A 19,322-nucleotide genomic window follows, 5' to 3' on the forward strand; every position below is an offset into this window, starting at 1 on the left:
ACTAAATTTCTTTTTGTTTTACACTTGTATAAACAAAATGACAAATAAAATCTGTCTAAGATCCCTTCAAAGTAGGAAGAAGGAGAAGGGAAGTCCACTATTTCAGAATGATAAACTTCTTGGCATTGAAACTGGCAGATGGATTAAAATTCAACAGGAAAACAGATAAAAAAAGGAAAATACTGAGAACAAACTATGTGGATGTGAAGATGTAACATACAGCAGAATGGGTTGTGGACTGTTTCAGAAACTCTTTAATTTCGGGCAAAAGTTCCAAAAATCTTTTGAGGAATCTGCACCTAAAGTCTGTGTGCATCAGCAGATCAGTGTAGTCTGCACCTGCCTCCTCGAGCTGGGCACGGATCCACTGAAACTACGCCCGCGGTCGACTGGTAGATCGCGATCGACTGGTTGGGCACCCCTGGCTTACAGTATACTGCTGTAGTAGAAGGGATTTGATAGAACGTTTGCTTAGCCTTCTAGATCTCAATGCATTTTCAGTATACTTTATTAAAACAGACATTTTTTATCTGAGGTCCACAGTGTCTCAGGTAATATTGTTCCTGTTGTATGATTGTCTTTTCACAGTACTGAAGAATGAAGTCCAGAAAGTTATTCAATACAGAAAAACCATTAAGAAGAGAGACATTGGAGCTCATCACCCACACTTCTCTAAAGATCTTAAGGTGAAGAATTACATCTCTCCACACTTAATAGGCAGAAAAAACATTCCTTTTTGATATTGGTGTAAATGTAAATCCCTTTACTGTCCCACAATGGGGGAATTCACTCTGCAATGGGGAGCAGTGGGGGGTTAAAGGAATAGTACACCCAAAACATGATTAGCCTTCATTTTCTACTCACCCCCATGCTGAACAACACTCTGGAGTACTTTTTTGATATCTCAAATGCATCTGGAGATCTGGGAGGCTTCTTGCTGTCTGCTGACATTCAAATAATGGAGGTCTATGGCGCCCGAGGCAGAAAGGTCCATAAACGTCCACAAAAAACGTGTCAATATTCCTCCATACTGCTCGTCCAATGTATTCCAAGTGTCCTGAGTGGGTAGCGTCCAGAATTTACTCTAAACAAAGTCATTTAGAATGTTTTTAGAGCATAAACAGTAGTGTATAGGATTTCCTAAAAGCGCGTTCATGAGTCTACGGAAACCGCGGCAGACCAAACCAGACGAAAGTGCGCATTCAGCGTCTGCTCAGGGACTTCAGTGTTGAGGAAGAGCATGAGTTCTTTGCTTAACAATTCCTGTAATGAATGAATAGCACAATGAAAGAAATAATGTCTCATCTAAACATCCCTCACTTAACAATAAAAGTTAACAATAACTCTCAACTCCCAATAACACATGATACTCAGCCTCAGCAATAAACGAAATAATGTCGGCTATTGGTAAAAAATAAATTAACAAATGAGCTAATTAACAAAAAATACCTCTTGTGTAGAAAAAATAACACAAAATGTACCAAAAACGAACAAACATATCAATAGACTATCTTTATTTTCGGAGTCCAGGTGGATTTTCAGATCCCTTGCACCTCCATTGGACACCAAGACATATGTGCCTGCTTTGCACACTGTGCACAAGGCATCCAATGTGTCTCGAACCGCTCTGAAAGCAGGAAAACTCTTTTGTAAATCGACGGTAACTATACATTTGCGCTTTGGCATGTTGTTTGCGTACTGACAGCCATGCAATCTATATTCTGATTAAGAACAGGGCTGCCCGCACTGACGCGACTCAGGGATTACGTCACACGCAGCGCCATGCGCAACAGAACAGAACATTTCCTAACTTTTTTTAAAAAAAACCAGGACGCCCGGGACAGGACGTGAAATACAGACGTTTGGTCACCCTATCTAACCCACTAGGCCAACACTCCCTTGCTCACGTAATATTAAGTTATCCCATGCATTGCTTTCCTTTGCTTTCATTTGTTGTGGTCTTAGAGCCAGACAACAACAGAATATAATGATCTATTCAGGAATTAAAATAGATCAGCTAAACTTTGTTATTCAAAATTGGAAAAAAGATGCGGCAAACGATCCCATTTTAGAAAACAGTTGTGAATTATTTTCTTTAAAAGAGAAAACAAGTCTAATTTTGTCACCAGCACAACTCTCTATGGCCATCAAAGCAGACAGGAAGGTTTCTGGTGAATCTTTAAAACTCCTTTGAATAATTTCTACAGAGAGACAAAAACAAACTTAAGTATTACTGGCTGCTTCAGTCATGTGGGAGCAGACTAGACCTGCTGTCTGAAACCATACATCAGAAAAAAAAAACATCCCTAGTCCTGTTTCCATGTGTTTTATGCTAAGCAGACAGCTTTAGTAATGTATCATAATGATGTTAATTTGCATCTTTCCCGCTTGCATCTTATATTTTATTCTGTGTATGTAGGCTAAACAGCAGACAAGGTTTTTCCTTTATTTTTTCATTTGATAGAAAATGCCTCCATTGTGATAAATTTATATAAAATTGCTATGTGATACCACATCCCCCCCCCTTTCTGTTGTCACAATATATTTATTTTGTCCAGAATTTCCAACATAATTTTTTTTCCTTCCACGCTGCCTCTTCATTGATTATTTTTGTGTTTGAGCATCAAACAAATCCTCAAAAAGCTTTTTTTAGGGAAGCCCCAATGTAAAAAAAAGTGCTGATATCTGCAATGAATGTTACCAATATTGCTTATACCCAATATTTACTGATTGTATGTATGTCCCAACCCCTTGAACACCTCTGAAACAACTGCAGCAACTAAATTGAAATGTATATTTGTTTTATTCTTTTGGATGGACACAGATATGCTTAAAACTAACCAACTTTGGGCGAGAATATAATAGAAAATCCCTTTATTGTTCCACAATGGGGAAATTCTGGTGTTTACAGCAGCAAAAATATGAAAGAAAAAATTGTCACACAAATGTGGACCTTATAGAAATGTAAAGGAATAACATATTAATGAAGAGTTAAAAGATAAACAATAAAATACTCTACTTTTTTCAGGAACCAAGGACAGATGGACCCAGTATTCAAGGCGAGACAGTCAGTAGGAAAGTTCAAAACGTTTATTAAATAAATAAAACAAAACAAAAGTGGAGCTGTGGCTCGCGGACACTGCAGGCGGGGGGTGGGGTGGGGGGTGGGGGGGTGATGTCACCGCCCAATATTACTGGAAGCATGACCAAGATGTCCCGCACAGGAGCAGACAGGACCAGGTGCAGACAGGCAGGCTCAGTGGAAGAGGGTAGCCGAGACAGGACGTGGAACCAGAACTTGAAGCAGGACTTTAAACTGGTCTCCTCCCTGGAGCCAGGCTTATTGGATAAAAACTGAACCTCCCCCAAAAATGAGCCAAAAACCCAGAGGACTCCGCGGGGGAGGAACAGTGGACAATCAGGAGAGGAGACAAACACTAAAACCCTCTCTCCACTGGCAGCTAGGATCCAGGACATGAACCAAATAAAACTGAACAGAAAGACTGACAGCAAGACAAGCAATGATCTGGCACTGAACGCTCAGGCTGAACTGAATATAAACTAGAGGACACAGGTGAGAGGAATAAATTATAATTGAGGCAGGGAGGGAAAACGACAGGTGAAAGGAATGACTAATTAAAGGAGAGCAAACAGGCCAGATCATGACACCTTTAAAGGGTTTTAACAATATATAACCATGCACCTGGAGAATAAATAACCAAAATACAGTTATGGACATTTTTACAGTAATGAATATTGGAAAAAAGCAGCAACATCAGTGTCAAGATTTGGTTTTAAAGTTTTTGTGAGGACCCAAAAGCAGAAGCTGAGAGGCAGGGGTGAGATCCTTTAAGGTTTAATTAAGGGTGACAGGCAGCCAAACAGTAATCCAAAAATCCAACTTAAAAATGTGGACCGAACAGGGAGTGTATTTATGGCTGACTGAACAAAGGCAGGACTAACGAGCTGATAAGGAGCAGGTGTGAGTAGAGCTGACGAGGAAGCCAAAGGAAAAGAAAACACAAGGGGGCAACAGAGGACAAGCGATGAAAAACCTAAGAAACTAAAATAAATCCAGAACACATCAAAGCTAGAAAAGAAAACATGGAAAAACATGAAACTGTAAACTTAGAGAAAACCAACAGAACCAAGATCATTACAATCAGAGATGTTCAAAATGACAGCGGCATGCTATTTAACTGACTAAGGTAGAAACTGTGCGGAGTCAGCATGAATGTAACAACTTTTTGAGGTTGTTGGAATCAGTGGTGTTTATAAAGTCTAATAGCTGCTGGTAATAATTATATACCTGCAGATATGTTGTTTATCCTTATTGGATATGATGTTCAGTGCTTTAATTATCCACAATTGCCTCTTAAAATTAAAATCTCATCTACTATTTTTCAAGTTTTTGTCATTTTTTTACAAAACCAGAATCTTAAAAAAAAAATATATATATTTATGATCTAATTTCTGCTCTTTTTTTCAGGTCTATTTTTACCAAACAAAGAGGTGGGCTAACCTGACTCCGCCAGATGGATTTGCTCCGCATATCCATCTGGAAACCTTCCGTTTAAGTAATTTTGGGAAGAGGCGAAAATACTGGTTAGCTGATTGGCCTATGTTGGTGATAGACGGGCCAAATAAACCAATCAGATCAACGAAGCATATGACGTACTAACAGCCAGGCTACTCTTGCTGAAACCAGTCGGAAGAAGAGCAAAAACATCTTTTCCTCTGAGAAAAGCCTCCAGAGCAGTGTTTTGCTCTTCTTTCAGTGAAGAAATACTCTGTAATTCCGATAAAACTTGCTCGATAGCCACGCTAACGCTAGTTTCATCGGCTGAAGCCGCCATGTTCTTTAGACTTAACTGTGGTCGCTTCTCGTTGCGTCACACCTCAACCCGCCTCAAAGCCAACGCTGATTGGACGTTCGTTTGGTGAACGGCTCCAAATTTTCTTTAACAGAGAGTCTCCAGACTGATTAGCGAGTGAAACCTTGAAGGTTCGCGAGATCAGGATGGTCTCACGAGGCTAGAGGTGTGTGTGTTTTGTGTTTTAAAAAAAACTGAAGCTCTTTCTGCTCCTCACTTTATTGCAGACGGTAATTGAGAAGTACAACGCGCAGCTCGAGTCGCTGACGAAGACCTGCGACGAGATGAAGAAGCTCTACTCTGTCATACTGGTAATCCCTGAGTTATTATTTCAATCTATTTTGAAAAGTTTCAGAGATGGATGCTCCCAATCCCTGTCTGGCCGTGTCTAGATTGCCCTTTTCAATTATATGTCACCTCATCTCCCTGATGCAAATACATTTTAAGAAGAGAAGGTTAAAGTTGTGACATCAGGTGTCCACAATCATATAAAAAAATCAGCAAAAGTATATAGAGAAAAAAAAAAGTAAGTATAGAGAAACATTTTTAATTTTTTATCACATAACAAGCATTACTGTTATGCTTTTTAATGTGATTTTTCTGCTACTAAGGGGAAAAAAGTAGTAAAAAAGCATAGATGTGAATGGATTTGTACCATCCCCCTAGTAGGGTTGTAAATAATGATCGTTTTGTATTGATGCATCGATCCAACAGCCGACGATCCGATGCATCGACATGTCTGCAAGTGTATCGGTTCATGTTTATTTTCTCCTCTGGTCTATTTTTATCCATTTGCTCCTGGACGTAATTCTGACTCCAGTGCTGGGGAGGCGCTAAACCTATTTTGGCCTCCTACCTCACTTCCTTTAGCCACTACCCTCTCTCTGCTTGCCGTATTTTTTTATGCAAGGCCTTTCAGAATCTTAGAGGCATTATTATTTTTCAGTAAATGAGGTTTTCATAGGCCTAGGTGGAGTACAACTTTGCTACTTTTGTTATTTGCTGTTATTTCTCAAATAAAATACATAACGATATTACAGCTTTAATTTATTTATTTAAAAATTGAAACATTTTCTAGCTTGTAAGGTAAAAAATATATATATATACCAATTAATCAAATCAAATCGTATTCTAGAGTATTGAAAATAATCGAATCGCCATGATGTTTGTGATATACACCCCTACCCCAAGTCTGAAATCAAATCATTGGATTGTTTTTAGCAGTAAACTGCTAGCACTAGCCATGCTATATAATAGACAAAGAACAGCAAGCAAGAAGCGGTTGTAGATGCACAAAATTCAAGGTCCAGAGAGCAGACTGATGATTTTGGGAATTTAAAAGAGCTCCATTGTGAATCAAGAGACTGCATTTGAGTATGTTAATGCAGATGTGATTATGATGTTCAATGTTTACAGTACGGATGCAAGTTATCGATTAATTATATAGTTGATAATCTAAATAAGACTTTTTTTAAAAGAAACATCAGTTTTGATCTTTCCATTTTATATAAGCACCTACATATTTTTTGTTACAATATGCTATATTTAAACAAATAGTGCAACAATATTTTAACAACTTATTTTTCGAGCTATATAAAATACTGAATAAACAGAAACTCAAGTTTTCTTACACACTATGAAAATATACATCTTTAGAAGATTTAACAAAACTAGAACCTAGGTTATTGAATAAAAAAAAGAAAAGGATGGATAAATTATGTTAAAAACTTATCCTAAAACTATCTCTAAAAGACAGGGTACACTCACCGGCCACTTTATTAGGTACACCTGTCCAACTGCTCGTTAACAATAAATTTCTAAGCAGCCAATCACATGGCGGCAACTCAGTGCATTTAGGCATGTAGACATGGTCAAGACAATCTCCTGCAGTTCAAACCGAGCATCAGTATGGGGAAGAAAGGTGATTTGAGTGACTTTGAACGTGGCATGATTGTTGGTGCCAGAAGGGCTGGTCTGAGTATTTCAGAAACTGCTGATCTACTGGGATTTTCACGCACAACCATCTCTAGGGTTTACAGAGAATGGTCCGAAAAAGAAAAAACATCCAGTGAGCGGCAGTTCTGTGGGCGGAAATGCCTTGTTGATGCCAGAGGTCAGAGGAGAATGGCCAGACTGGTTGGAGCTGATAGAAGGGCAACAGTGACTCAAATAACCACCCGTTACAACCAAGGTGGGCAGAAGAGCATCTCTGAACGCACAGTACGTCGAACTTTGAGGCAGATGGGCTACAGCAGCAGAAGACCACACCGGGTGCCACTCCTTTCAGCTAAGAACAGGAAACTAAGGCTACAATTTGCACAAGCTCATGGAAATTGGACAATGGAAGATTGGAAAAACGTTGCCTGGTCTGATGAGTCTCAATTTCTGCTGCGACATTCGGATGTTAAGGTCAGAATTTGGCGTCTACAACATGAAAGCATGGATCCATCCTGCCTTGTATCAACGGTTCAGGCTGGTGGTGGTGGTGTCATGGTGTGGGGAATATTTTCTTGGCACTCTTTGGGCCCCTTGGTACCAATTGAGCATCGTTGCAACGCCACAGCCTACCTGAGTATTGTTGCTGACCATGTCCATCCCTTTATGACCACAATGTACCCAACTTCTGATGGCTACTTTCAGCAGGATAATGCGCCATGTCATAAAGCTGGAATCATCTCAGACTGGTTTCTTGAACATGACAATGAGTTCACTGTACTCGAATGGCCTCCACAGTCACCAGATCTCAATCCAATAGAGCATCTTTGGGATGTGGTGGAACGGGAGATTCGCATCATGGATGTGCAGCTGACAAATCTGCGGCAACTGTGTGATGCCATCATGTCAATATGGACCAATCTCCCTGAGGAATGCTTCCAGCACCTTGTTGAATCTATGCCACCAAGAATTGAGGCAGTTCTGAAGGCAAAAGGGGGTCCAACCCGTTACTAGCATGGGGTACCTAATAAAGTGGCCGGTGAGTGTATGTCGCTTTGACACACTGTCAGACTGTTTGCCATTTGGATGGTTATTGTTATATAGCGCTATGTTTTTAGCATAGTCCACCATTCAGTGCTGGGAGAGACTTTGTGCTGCTAAAAAACGCCTTCAAACAGTCTCTGGTTGTGTGGAGGTTTGTAGAGGACCGAACTGAAGAGATGGAAGTTGAGGTGGTTTGTTGCAGATTTAATTTGATATATATGTATAGGAGTGGTGGCAACAGAAACATAAATCCAGAAATTAATAATTTAGGAACATAGGAACCAGAACAAAGAGAAATACATAGGTTTGGGATGGAATGAAGGAATGAAGAGAATCCTGCAACCAGTAACTGCAGAGGAGGAGTTTATATGCCAAACAGAACAAAGAATTGAGTAATCAACTGATTGGGAGTAGGTGTGGATAGAAGGATCTAGAAGGGAGCTAGGGAAAAGGAGACTGGCACAAGGGGGCAGCAGAGAGTAAATAAGAAATGCATAAGAACTCAAATACAATCAGGAAACAACTAGAATGTAATGGAAATGAAACCAATGACCTAGAAAACACAGAATGACATAAACCAAAGTGTAACTGAAAACTCAAAAGGAAAACTTAAATAGATCCAAAAAGCCCAGAAAAACAATCTGCATGCTAAGAACACCGAAAAAAATATAGAATTAGTAAACATAGCAGTTTCCAACGTTTTCAATGCCTCTTTTTGTTCAAGACTGACAGTTAATCCTTCAAAAATCTATTGATTGTGGAGAAATATATGGGCTGAATCATAAGATATCTCTAGATGTTTTCTTCTCCAAACCCTTGCGAGTAGGAACAGTTTCTCATCCTCCATGTTTTGTTAATAAGAGAAGACTAGTTACAATTTTTTTCTTGGTGTGAGGTGCAGAAAGTGTGCCACATAAAAACTACAGTATTTTAATGTTACTTTGCCAATAGGACCTTGTGAATATGTCAAATATAAACCTGGCTTCAGAGTTGCTGTAGACAGGTATTGCAGCACGGTTGAGCTCGAGGTGATAGTTCTGTGTATCTGCCAGCAGATGGCACCACATCTGTTCATGCCTACTATTTGCGCCCTGTGCTGGAATTCTATTTAGGCTCACAAAAGGATGCTTAGTGTATATAACCTTACTTTGTCATCATCAAATGTTTGTTTTTTGTTTTTGCATTGACATATAACATGATTATGCACCTTTAATGAGAAAAAAACCAGACATTGCTGACTGTTAGTATGTAGCACCCAGCGTGGGTTCTTCTATTGATGCTTCCTTGCCAGGACTGGTAGGTCAGGTACTGCACCGTATATTTTTGGTTTACATTTGTACCATGAGATTTTCAAAGCTAGGAATGTGATTCAATAACCTAATCCCGATTTGAGCTTCTCGTTGCTTTTTCTTTACCAATGTTCTTAAACTTCGGAGGCCTTCCCAAAAACAACATATATTTTGAGAAAACTTAATCGAACCACTTTACAAGTTGATGATCAGTGGGTTAGTAGAGTAAATCTATCAGGTTACCGCTCTAAATGCGGACAAACACCAATTCACGGCATCGTTTTTTCAGAATATTTTTTGTACAATATGTTTCTTGAAATGTATGTATGTTGAAGAAGCCACTATAGTTGTGTTTAATGAAGGGTCATTTTCAAAATTCCCCTGAAGCATCGCAGGCTTAAGTGCTCTCTGATGTGCACCAGCATCTAGAAAAAAGGGACATATCACAATAAGTCTGTCTGTGAACAGCCCTCGCCTCTGAACATTCGCCTGGACAAGAAATCTCCCATAAAGCAAACTCCTCTGTCACATAGATCAGATTTAGTGGAAACATTGCCCCCTCTGTAATCTTTCATCCTTCTGTCCATTAAGGAGAACATTTTCTTTGCTCACTAACCCCCCACCCCCTCCCCTCGATTAGGCTTCTACAGCTCAGTCCCACTTCTGACATCTTCACTGGTGAAACGACATGGCTCTTTTTCTTGAAGAGTTACCCACCAAAAACAATCAATACAAAAGGCAGTGCCAAGTTTCTCATCATTTTCGTATATCCACAGACGATCTATCATCATAGAGTCCACTCTGCCTTCCTGCTGTATTTGAACACAGAGATATGATAGTGTGAGATGAAGCTTTAGGCCTGCAAGGGAATTGTATTATTACACCCACTGAAAGTCTCCTCTCCGCTCCAAACGGTTTCACAGAAGTGGATGCAGGGGGACCGTCAGCATCCTTCTATAGCTCTCTTTATCTGCTGATGGATGAGCCTATTCGGTGGCCTTTATAAAGAATACTGAACCTTTCACAAGTTAAAGAAGTGGCTGAATGAGCTTAAAGACATGCCTGTTTGCTTACTGGGGATTTATAGGACCTGGAAAGCTTGGTTTAGCATAAACAGAGAAATAAGTTTCACTACGAAATGTCCGATTTTTCTTCTGACATTGTTTTGTTACTCGTTTTGTATGGAGTAAACTTCGTTCCATTATTTTTGAAAGTAAACATTTTTGTTCTGTAAAGAAAAACATGACTTGTCAATGAAAATGTTAAAGAAAAAGGTTTAAAAGTAAATCTGTTGTGTTCTAATTTAATTTTTTTAAATGGTTTTTTTGAGAAATCATCTTTTGTTTTCAACTTAGCTTTTTTATGTTTTATCCTGTTTCTCAAATTGAATTTCATGAATTGCATCCTTTTAAATTAGCATTTTTGGACTTTCCTCTGCAATGATATATTTCTATTGGTCTACATAGACGTTAGCAACAACATTGTTTAGGTCAATGTGCAGGTTAAGAGGACACGTTTATGTTGTGCTTAAATCTAGATAAGTTGTTTTTTCTTAAAATAAGTGCATTTGTTCTTGAATTGAGGAGTTAAAAAAGACATTTTGCCAATGGAACAAGACAATTTACACTTAAAATAAGAAAACACAATTGCATTGTCTTATTTCAAGTGCATATTATCTAAATATTTAATTTTAAGAGTAAAATTACTCATTCTACTGGCAAACTATCTCATTTACCTACTCAAATTAAGGGTGAATACACTTAATTTAAGAAATTTTTTACTTATTTCTAGATAGTTTTTGCAGTGAGTGAAGAGAATGCTTTCTGTGAGAGGGAATTTAAAAGCAATGCAATTCCTTAAAATTCAATCTGGAAAACAGAAATTTTAAAAAAGAAAGCCTGAAATTATAAACTTTAAAAATGTAAAAAAAAAAAAAAAAAAGTAAATATGAGAAAATGGCAAAGTTACTATTTTTGAGTTTTAATTTAAGACGTTTTTTCAGTTAAGCTTAAAAGCTTCAGTTTATGCATCTGGACTTGAAGTCTTCTAGAAAACTTCACGTCCCGTTTCCTAAATTTAATCTTTCAAACTTGACCATAACCTGGATGACTAAGAATCTTCACAGATAAGTTTTTCTGTTTTACATTTTTGCATTGCATTGTTCACAATTTTCTGATTATGAAACCTTTTATTTTTTTTGGTGCAACATTAATGAAACAAGTTTCTCTCCATATTTCTAGTACAAAACACATCCTATTATGTTAGAAGAATTCAGAGAGGCTGTAAATGTGTAACTTTTCACCAACAGGATAGATGCTGTACCAGAAAACCTCATTAAAACAGCCACACTTCTATTCCATGACAACCAGCTCTCATATTTTCTGAATTATGATGAATTATAATTGCTAAAGGTACAGAAGTCAAAATAAAGTCAAAGTAAAACATGAAAAAGGGTCAAACAAAAAAGCAAAACAGTTATTCTTGAGCATAAATTCATAGTGTGACAGTTTGTAGACCTGCCTTTCAACTTGGTTGGTTGGTTGTTTGTATACACTTTGACTCGAATAAATAAAACGATATATAGTGTCATTGAGGATGAAGACCATATTTAATTGAGTCGACAGCTGGTGTCGATGTCCTCTGTATTATGGAAGATCTATTATGAGGACTTAATCAGTGTCATAAAGGTCCGATGGATTTTTCAAGTTCAAGTAATCACAGAGCAAAGCTCAAAAACCATCCAGTGGGTTATGGTGCAAATATCACCAGTCATTAAATCAAGTTTTCCCTTTTGGAAAAGTTAGAAGGTTAATATTAGCATAAAATGAACAAAGCTGCTTTTAAAATCGTCTGATCCTCACTTATTTAGAGGGGCTCTGATTTAGGAAGAAATCAGAATTAAGGGGGAGTAAAATTTGCTTTAAACATAGAAGTCATACAGTACCCTTTAAAAAACTAAAAGTTTATATAAGTTCTTGCTGTTTTGTGAGCAGACATCGGCCCACTTTCTTTATGGATAAATTTGTGTTTTGCTGCAATTAGATGTTTGTGTCAGAAAAGATCCATCCATTCTCCGTCACACCAAGCGGGGTCATGAGGGGTGCTGGTGACTATCTCCAGCTGTCTACAGGTGAAAGGTGGGTGTGAGGGACCAAACTTAAATAAGGACAAAAGGTGTTCAAAATTTGAAAAAGTGCTTTCATTTTATTGTGTAAAAAGGGGTTAACAAAGGCTCAAAAGCAATACAAAATAACTTAAATACAGAATCTGGGCCCAACTTAACTGAGGTCAACTGAGGATCCAACTCAAACAAAAAACTGACCTGCAAACAAAGAACTAAAGGCTGCTTAAAAAGAGATGGAGTAACCCAAGTCGACAAAATGAGGGAGGCACAACATAACAAAAGAACCAATAAATACAAAATTAACCATTCTATGAAACACAAAGCAAAACTATCTTTTACTTAGCAGAAACAATAAGTGAATATTTAAGTGACAAACTAATTGAAAATATCTTGAAACAAGTCTCCCCCATCAGTCTTTCAAAAATGGTACGCTCCAGGTTTCCTTCTCCAGCTGGTTTGCATCAGCAGCACCTCAAAAAAAAGTAAATAAACCATTCAGACAGACATTAACTAAAGTGTGCACCCATTAGAAAATACCTGTCTAAAATAACCAACTTAAACATAAATTGTAATATAATATAAAGCAAGAAAAGAAAATACTAACACGATGTGGTGGTGGGAGGATCATCAACCACAGTGGGGTACACCCTGGACAGGGTGCCAGTTTATCGCAGGGCAACGCATGCACAGGGAGAACATGCAAAGTTCACGCAGAAAGACCCTAGGCCGGGAATCAAAGTCAGCAGTGCTACTCGCTGCCCACTGAGCAGCCCGCCACAAAAGATAAGGCTAATAAATATAAAAAAGATCTCAAATGGTGATTTAAGTTATTCAAGTTGAAAAGAGTGATTAAGACCAGCCTGATCTATTATTATTAGTGACGGCTCTCTATAGCTAGACAAGGGGTCCCAAAAGTGGGGGGTGACTCAGGAAAGCCCGATTCCTGAATCCCTGAGTTTAGACCGCCCACAAGCTCTAACTGATTGGCCTGCAGAAGATAACGAAAATAAAAAACGTTAAGACAGAATTTTTTATTTATATATACAAATTTTCAAAATTTCGGGAAAATATCATCTGATAAAGAGTACATTTATAAACATGTTTAAGCCAGAATGATTTGACATTTAAATATGATTTCCCTACGACTTTAACAAAACAAAGAAACTAAGATTTTTTAAATTTCTTGAAGCTTCCAAGAATGACACAAAGTAACTTTGTAAATAGGCCTATAAGGTTTTCACACAATGTAGATCCTGTTATAGACACTGTTACATCCCTATGATACAAAACACAAGAGTACCGTATAGGACTTCTCCTTTAAGTATCTTTGCACTCTAATTTTCACTCCATGCTACTCCTTCTCAGCCACTTCCTTCTTCTTCAAGCTGCGATCAATAACATTTGAAGCTCAATAATGCTGTGAAAGACTAAATAAAGTCTGGCAGTTTCACAACGGCCATATTAGAAAAATGAGCTCAGAGTGGCACTCAGCCCAACGGTAGACCGACTGGCTCTTTTTAAGCAGTACTGTTGTAGACGCAGTCTTTCCTTATCTCTCCTCTGGTAATGCTTGTATATGACACAGACTGTTTTAGTCATCTTGATGATCGTGCCTCGGTTTTTAACATCTTCATATATGAAGCAGGTATTCTGCCAAAAGTGCACATTCATAGTAGATACTTATATGCACATTGTGAATCTTTAAGGCCTGAATACACCAGTTACATACGACTTTTTAACCCAATATTTAGATTTAGGAATTACATTTTATTCAGAGAAAACCTTCTGTTCATTTAAGGCCCAGTACAAACGTCCACGGTTTTCATCTTACAAACGTATAAAGCATAATGCCGTCATACGTTAACGTACAGTTCAATCTGAAAAACTGACACGAAGAGAAAAGCCAATTAGAAAAAATTTATTGATACAATTACTTGGCCTTTGGTGCTCAGACCACGGCAAGAAACATTAGCGCTTAATTTTGATAGATATGCATGAATAGGAGTAAAGAACTAGACTGCTGGTTAGTGAGACGGCGTGCTGAGCTTTATGGGGAGATCCAGTGGACTGAGTGAGCTGATACTAGGGACCCTGAAGATGGAAGTCCAGTTGGATAACACAGGTTGAGAGAACCTGTCCATGATGAGCAAGCATGAAGCAACAGTAGGGAGAGGAAAACTTCCTCCTGGGAAAAAAACCTCTGGCAGAAGCAGGCTCAAGATGGCGGTATTCTGCCGGACCGGTTGAAATGAGACGCGGAATGCAGTAAGAGTCTGGTAGGAATGACACTGATGAAGTTTTAGCTACGATGGTGCAAGAGGGGCTAGAGGTAGGTTGAAACGGGGTCATCTAAATGAAGTCACACAGCGAAACCATTACCTGCACAGTAGGAAGCAGACATGCTGCAGATCTGAGGCCTTTTTAGATGAACTTTGGATGCTGATCGGTTTTTGTGGAGGCATGGTTCAAAGCTGATTGGCTGCGTCGCAGGTGGATGTAAGCAGTGTTGGGCACGTTACTTTGAAAAAGTAATTAGTTATAGTTACTAGTTACTTCTCCCAAAAAGTAACTGAGTTACTAACTGAGTTACTCCACAATAAAAGTAACTAGTTACTAGTAAAAGTAACTATTGCGTTACTTTTGCGTTTCTCGCCCCCGTAAACCTCACCACCCGGCCCCCACCTTCTCGCCGTGTGTTTCCAAAGCCAGCTGAATAGAGCGGACGACAAAGACAAGAACCTGCAGACAGTTTAGCATTTATTGCAACTCAACGTAAATGACATCAGGGGGGAACGCCATGTGAAGTTTTTTAACAGGGCGTTCAGATCTGGTGAGTGAATGAAATTAATAACTGGGGATGTCTCATTCTGAAATCCTGTGTGTTTGGGTTGTTATAGATACTGCAACATCTATCTATCCATCTATCTATATAGATCTATACTCTGTGTGTGACATAAAATATGGATCTCCATCCCTGCCACAGAGGCCATCAAATAATGTTTAAAATAAAAAATACAGTAGGTTGAAAAGGCAGAGTATCCATCCATCCATCCATCCATCCATCCATCCATCCATCCATCCATCCATCCATCCATCCATCCATCCATCCATCCATCCATCCATCCATCCATCATCATCCATCCATCCATCCTTCCATCATCCATCCATCCATCCATCCATCCATCCATCCATCCATCCATCCATCCATCCATCCATCCATCCAGATTTCTCCCTTTCATTTGATCATTCACGCTCTCCATAGTTCTCCTGTGGCGCGAGCACAGGGCGACTGTTACGCACCTTTAGCGAGCATGCGTATTTCCTGTCGCTTGCGCGGTGAATCGTGCCGCCGCGCTGTGCGGAGATGCAGGGGAACCCATATCTGATGGGGAAACGCAGCTCGACGTAACACCAGTATTTCCATCTGGAAAACACTGTTTTGCTGCTGGAGTCCTCCTCACTCTCCATCTCTCTGTGTGTGCTGTACGTTAACACCCACCAGCAGAAACACCCACCTACCCAACTGACAGACGGAATCTCACTATACATCAGCCATTCTCATCCTCCCCTCTCTCATGACAAGGCGCGCACGAGTCCTATCATGAAAAAAGTAAGAGTAACGCGCAGTAACGGGGTGTCTGCAATGGTAACTGCAGTATAGTTACAGTCAAAGTAATTAGTTAGATTACTCGTTACTAAAACAAGGTAACGGCGTTAGTAACGCCGTTACTTTCAACGCCGTTAGTCCCATCACTGGATGTAAGAGAGCAATCAGTTTTTTCAGTTGAACTTCAGCCTACGCTCCATATAAGAAATGGAGCGAGGCTTTAATAAAATTGTTGCACTTAGGCCACTTGCGTTGATTTCATCATGTTAGCTACTATTAGAGATGCCTCTTACCTTCTGAAGGTGTGCAAGTAAAAGTGTGTGATTTTTGAAAAAGTCAAAAACAACCTTAAACAGATTTGAATTTTGCTGTTTTCCTCACGCTCTTCTTATGTGATAGCTCTATGGCAAAACGTGCTTTACAAAATGCTAATGCTAGCATGTCTAATATCTGGATTTGCAAACCTGCAGCAATAAATGCAGCTTTGTCCTCAGGGCCTACTCCGTAATCACTGCCATAGTGTTTGGCAAAGGTAATCTAAAAGCACCAGTAGCTGTTTCTATCAGAAGTGCTAAATCAAACATGTATAATTGGACACAGTGAAAATGCACTTTCTCTATTTAGAAATGAAAAGATTCGTTCCACTAAAAATGGCAAAATGAGAACAGAGAGATATTTTCCTCAGGACTCTATTAGTTTTGTAACATCTAATGATTAGCAAAGTGTTTTCCAAATCCATAAAAAGGCAAAAATGTAAACTTACAGAAGCAAAAGTTTGTTTTATGTGTCTGATATAGAGCTGCCTGATATAGATATATTAATGAATAAGCCTGTTCTCAGATTAATGAGCCCAGCAGGGTTAAAGGCTCTTTGTTAATGTTGCTATGCTAATGCAATATGTGTTTTTATAAAAATGGATGTTTCTGCTCTGGGACAGCAGAGTTTATATGATAATTTAACTATAGGTTATTGTTTGTTTGAATTTTTTAAAAGTTAATCCCAGGAAAGGTAAGATAAATGTGAGAGGCGCTCAGGTCTTAAGTTCAGTCTGTGCAGTCAAAAGCATTCAGTAAGCCAATTAGCACACCTTGTACTTCTGACCCTTTCGGGATAAAATTTGACTTAAGAAATTCCTTTGCTGGTGACCCTTAACCACCAGAGGGTAAGTATTAATTAGGTACTACATGTCTGCCTCATTATACGAGTGCACTCAAGAACACGAATGCATGCCGAGACAGAGCATGAGGTAATTACATCAGAAAACCGGGCTTGGAAAAGAGCATGCACGTCTCAGACACCAGATCATTAATGAAAGTAAATGTAGTTATTAATTCTTAAACTGGTTTTGCAGACCCTAAGGTCTTATGAAGCGTAACTGCTGCCAAGCTGAATATTTCAGGAAGTAATCTTGTTTTTTTTTCTTTTGTTTTCTGTGAAGGTTAAATTTGGAGAACCGCCGGATCAGGACTCCCAGGAGCTGTTCGGGATGATCTGTCACTTCCTCCATGACTTTAGAAGGGCACACGCTGAAACTGTTTGAGTTCAAACTGTGGGAGTAGAAATTAGGGAGGCAGAAGGTTTATGGGGCTTATTTAACTGACACTCTGATCCCAATGTAGTGGGTATGCTTGATTTAAAAACTGTTTTTTTTTTTTTTTTTTACATAAAATTACCTCCAATTTGAGTTGTTGTTGATTATATAATCAATTACAAATCCAGATCTGTTGTTTTAGTACAAAGTATAACAGAGGTGGGGACTGGAGTCAGTTATTAAAATCACTTTAGACTTGACAGAAAAAAAAAAAAAATCAGACTTCCTAAAATTTTACCTAAAATCAAATACCTAAAATGCTCCTAAGTGAAAAAAAACAACAAAAAAACATCTGAGTTTGTGATTTCTTCTTTAGCATTTCGGATCATCATAAGGGAAATGTTATTTTGTTTGTTTCTTTAAAAGGATCATTAAGTTCCCTTTGTGTCATTTTACATCCTGAGAGCACAAGATAAAAAAAAATGGAATAGAGGGCCCTGTACCAATTGTGATAGCACAAAATAGAGATTTATTTTTTTTTTATACAAGCCTCACATTAGTATGTGAATAAGTTATCAGGATTTTTTGGCAACTTTCATTCAGGAACTATTGTTGCAGGAAGATCTTAGGAGGGATTTTAAGAGCTGTGCAGTTTTAATGGCCTTTTTCAAGATGTCATAGTTGGTCAAATATAGAACAGAAAAAAAAAAAGTCAAGCAAGGAGAATCTTTACCGCTGTGGATAAATTTAAAAACAGACATCCTCACACACCATGTAAACATCTAATAATCCTGTTAATGTACATTAAATCCTACTACAAAAAGAAAAGGCTTGAGTTTTTTTCTAATTCTCAGAAGCACACTGGAAAAAAATTGAAATCTAGATAGCCTAAGTCATTTTTTTCTTAAAATAAGTGCATTTTCTCTTGGTTTGGGGAGGTAAAAGAGACCTTTTGCCAATGGAACAAGACAATTTACTCTTAAAGTAAGAAAGCACAATTGTATTGTCTTATTTCAAGTGCATATTATCTAATTATCTTATTTTAAGAGCAAAAATACTCATTCCATTGGCAAACTATCTCATTTATCTACTCAAGTTAAGGGTAAATGCACTTACTGTAATTTAAGATATTTTTACTTATTTCTAGATCGTTTTTCTAGTGCAGAGTTATTAACTAAAAGAAAGAAGGGCCACACTGATTCCACATCATTTTGTGATCATGACATTTAAAGAGATATTTTACATTCTTCAAATGAGATTCTGGCCAGTGGAAGTAGAGGCTGGACAGCCAGACTAATTTACACTGCGTATGCGGCATGTTAGTCTAGAGGGTATAGCCTAATTCCAAAGGCAGGAATAAAACCGTCTGCAGAAACATTTAGAAAGAATCGGATAAATACAAATGTAAAGAAAAAAAGCTCTTACAGCATATATTTTAATATAAACAGCACTTTCAGTACGGAGGGTTGAAGAGGACAAAATTTAATTAAGAATGTTTCATGAAATGTATTTAATACATTATTTAATTATGTTTTCTTAAATGAACCATGAGATAAAAAAAATATTTACCATAAAATACTTAAATGGAAAATGAAATTGGTTATTTTTAATGTAACATTATTAAATCATGTATTAAATAAAAAAAAGGTACATTTAAACATTTAATGGTGTATTTACTTATTTCATTTTACATTTAATTATTTAATGGTGTACCATTAAATGTATTTGATGATTAATTTAAGGAAACATTTTATCATCTACAGGCTGAGTGCTATTAGCCTTATTGGAGAAGAAGTTAAGGTGTTGATTTGTCTAAGAAACTAAATCAAAGTCCTCCATGGGCACAAGGCTAGAGCCTTGAACAAGCAGGGACGGGTTAGTCTGCAACCTTTTAAATCAAAAGAGTCATTTTGCCCGG

At 38.1% G+C, this 19,322-nt stretch overlaps 1 protein-coding gene across 1 annotated transcript in view; it reads left to right on the forward strand.

Moving 5' to 3' along the window:
• The window catches only part of LOC119777206 (formin-like protein 13), a 35,570-nt gene extending 16,763 nt beyond the window's left edge, over nt 1-18,807 (forward strand). The window contains exons 5-7 of the mRNA XM_038276012.1: nt 589-686; nt 5,102-5,185; nt 17,312-18,807. Of these exons, the coding sequence (XP_038131940.1) occupies nt 589-686; nt 5,102-5,185; nt 17,312-17,413 (284 nt within the window). The 3' untranslated portion in view covers nt 17,414-18,807. The remainder of the gene's footprint in view (nt 1-588; nt 687-5,101; nt 5,186-17,311) is intronic.
• Nucleotides 18,808-19,322: the final 515 nt, after the last annotated feature.

The sequence above is a fragment of the Cyprinodon tularosa genome, unplaced genomic scaffold (genome assembly GCF_016077235.1).
Source record: "Cyprinodon tularosa strain WSP-4 unplaced genomic scaffold, ASM1607723v1 ctg99, whole genome shotgun sequence".
In the NCBI taxonomy this organism is placed as follows: domain Eukaryota; kingdom Metazoa; phylum Chordata; class Actinopteri; order Cyprinodontiformes; family Cyprinodontidae; genus Cyprinodon; species Cyprinodon tularosa.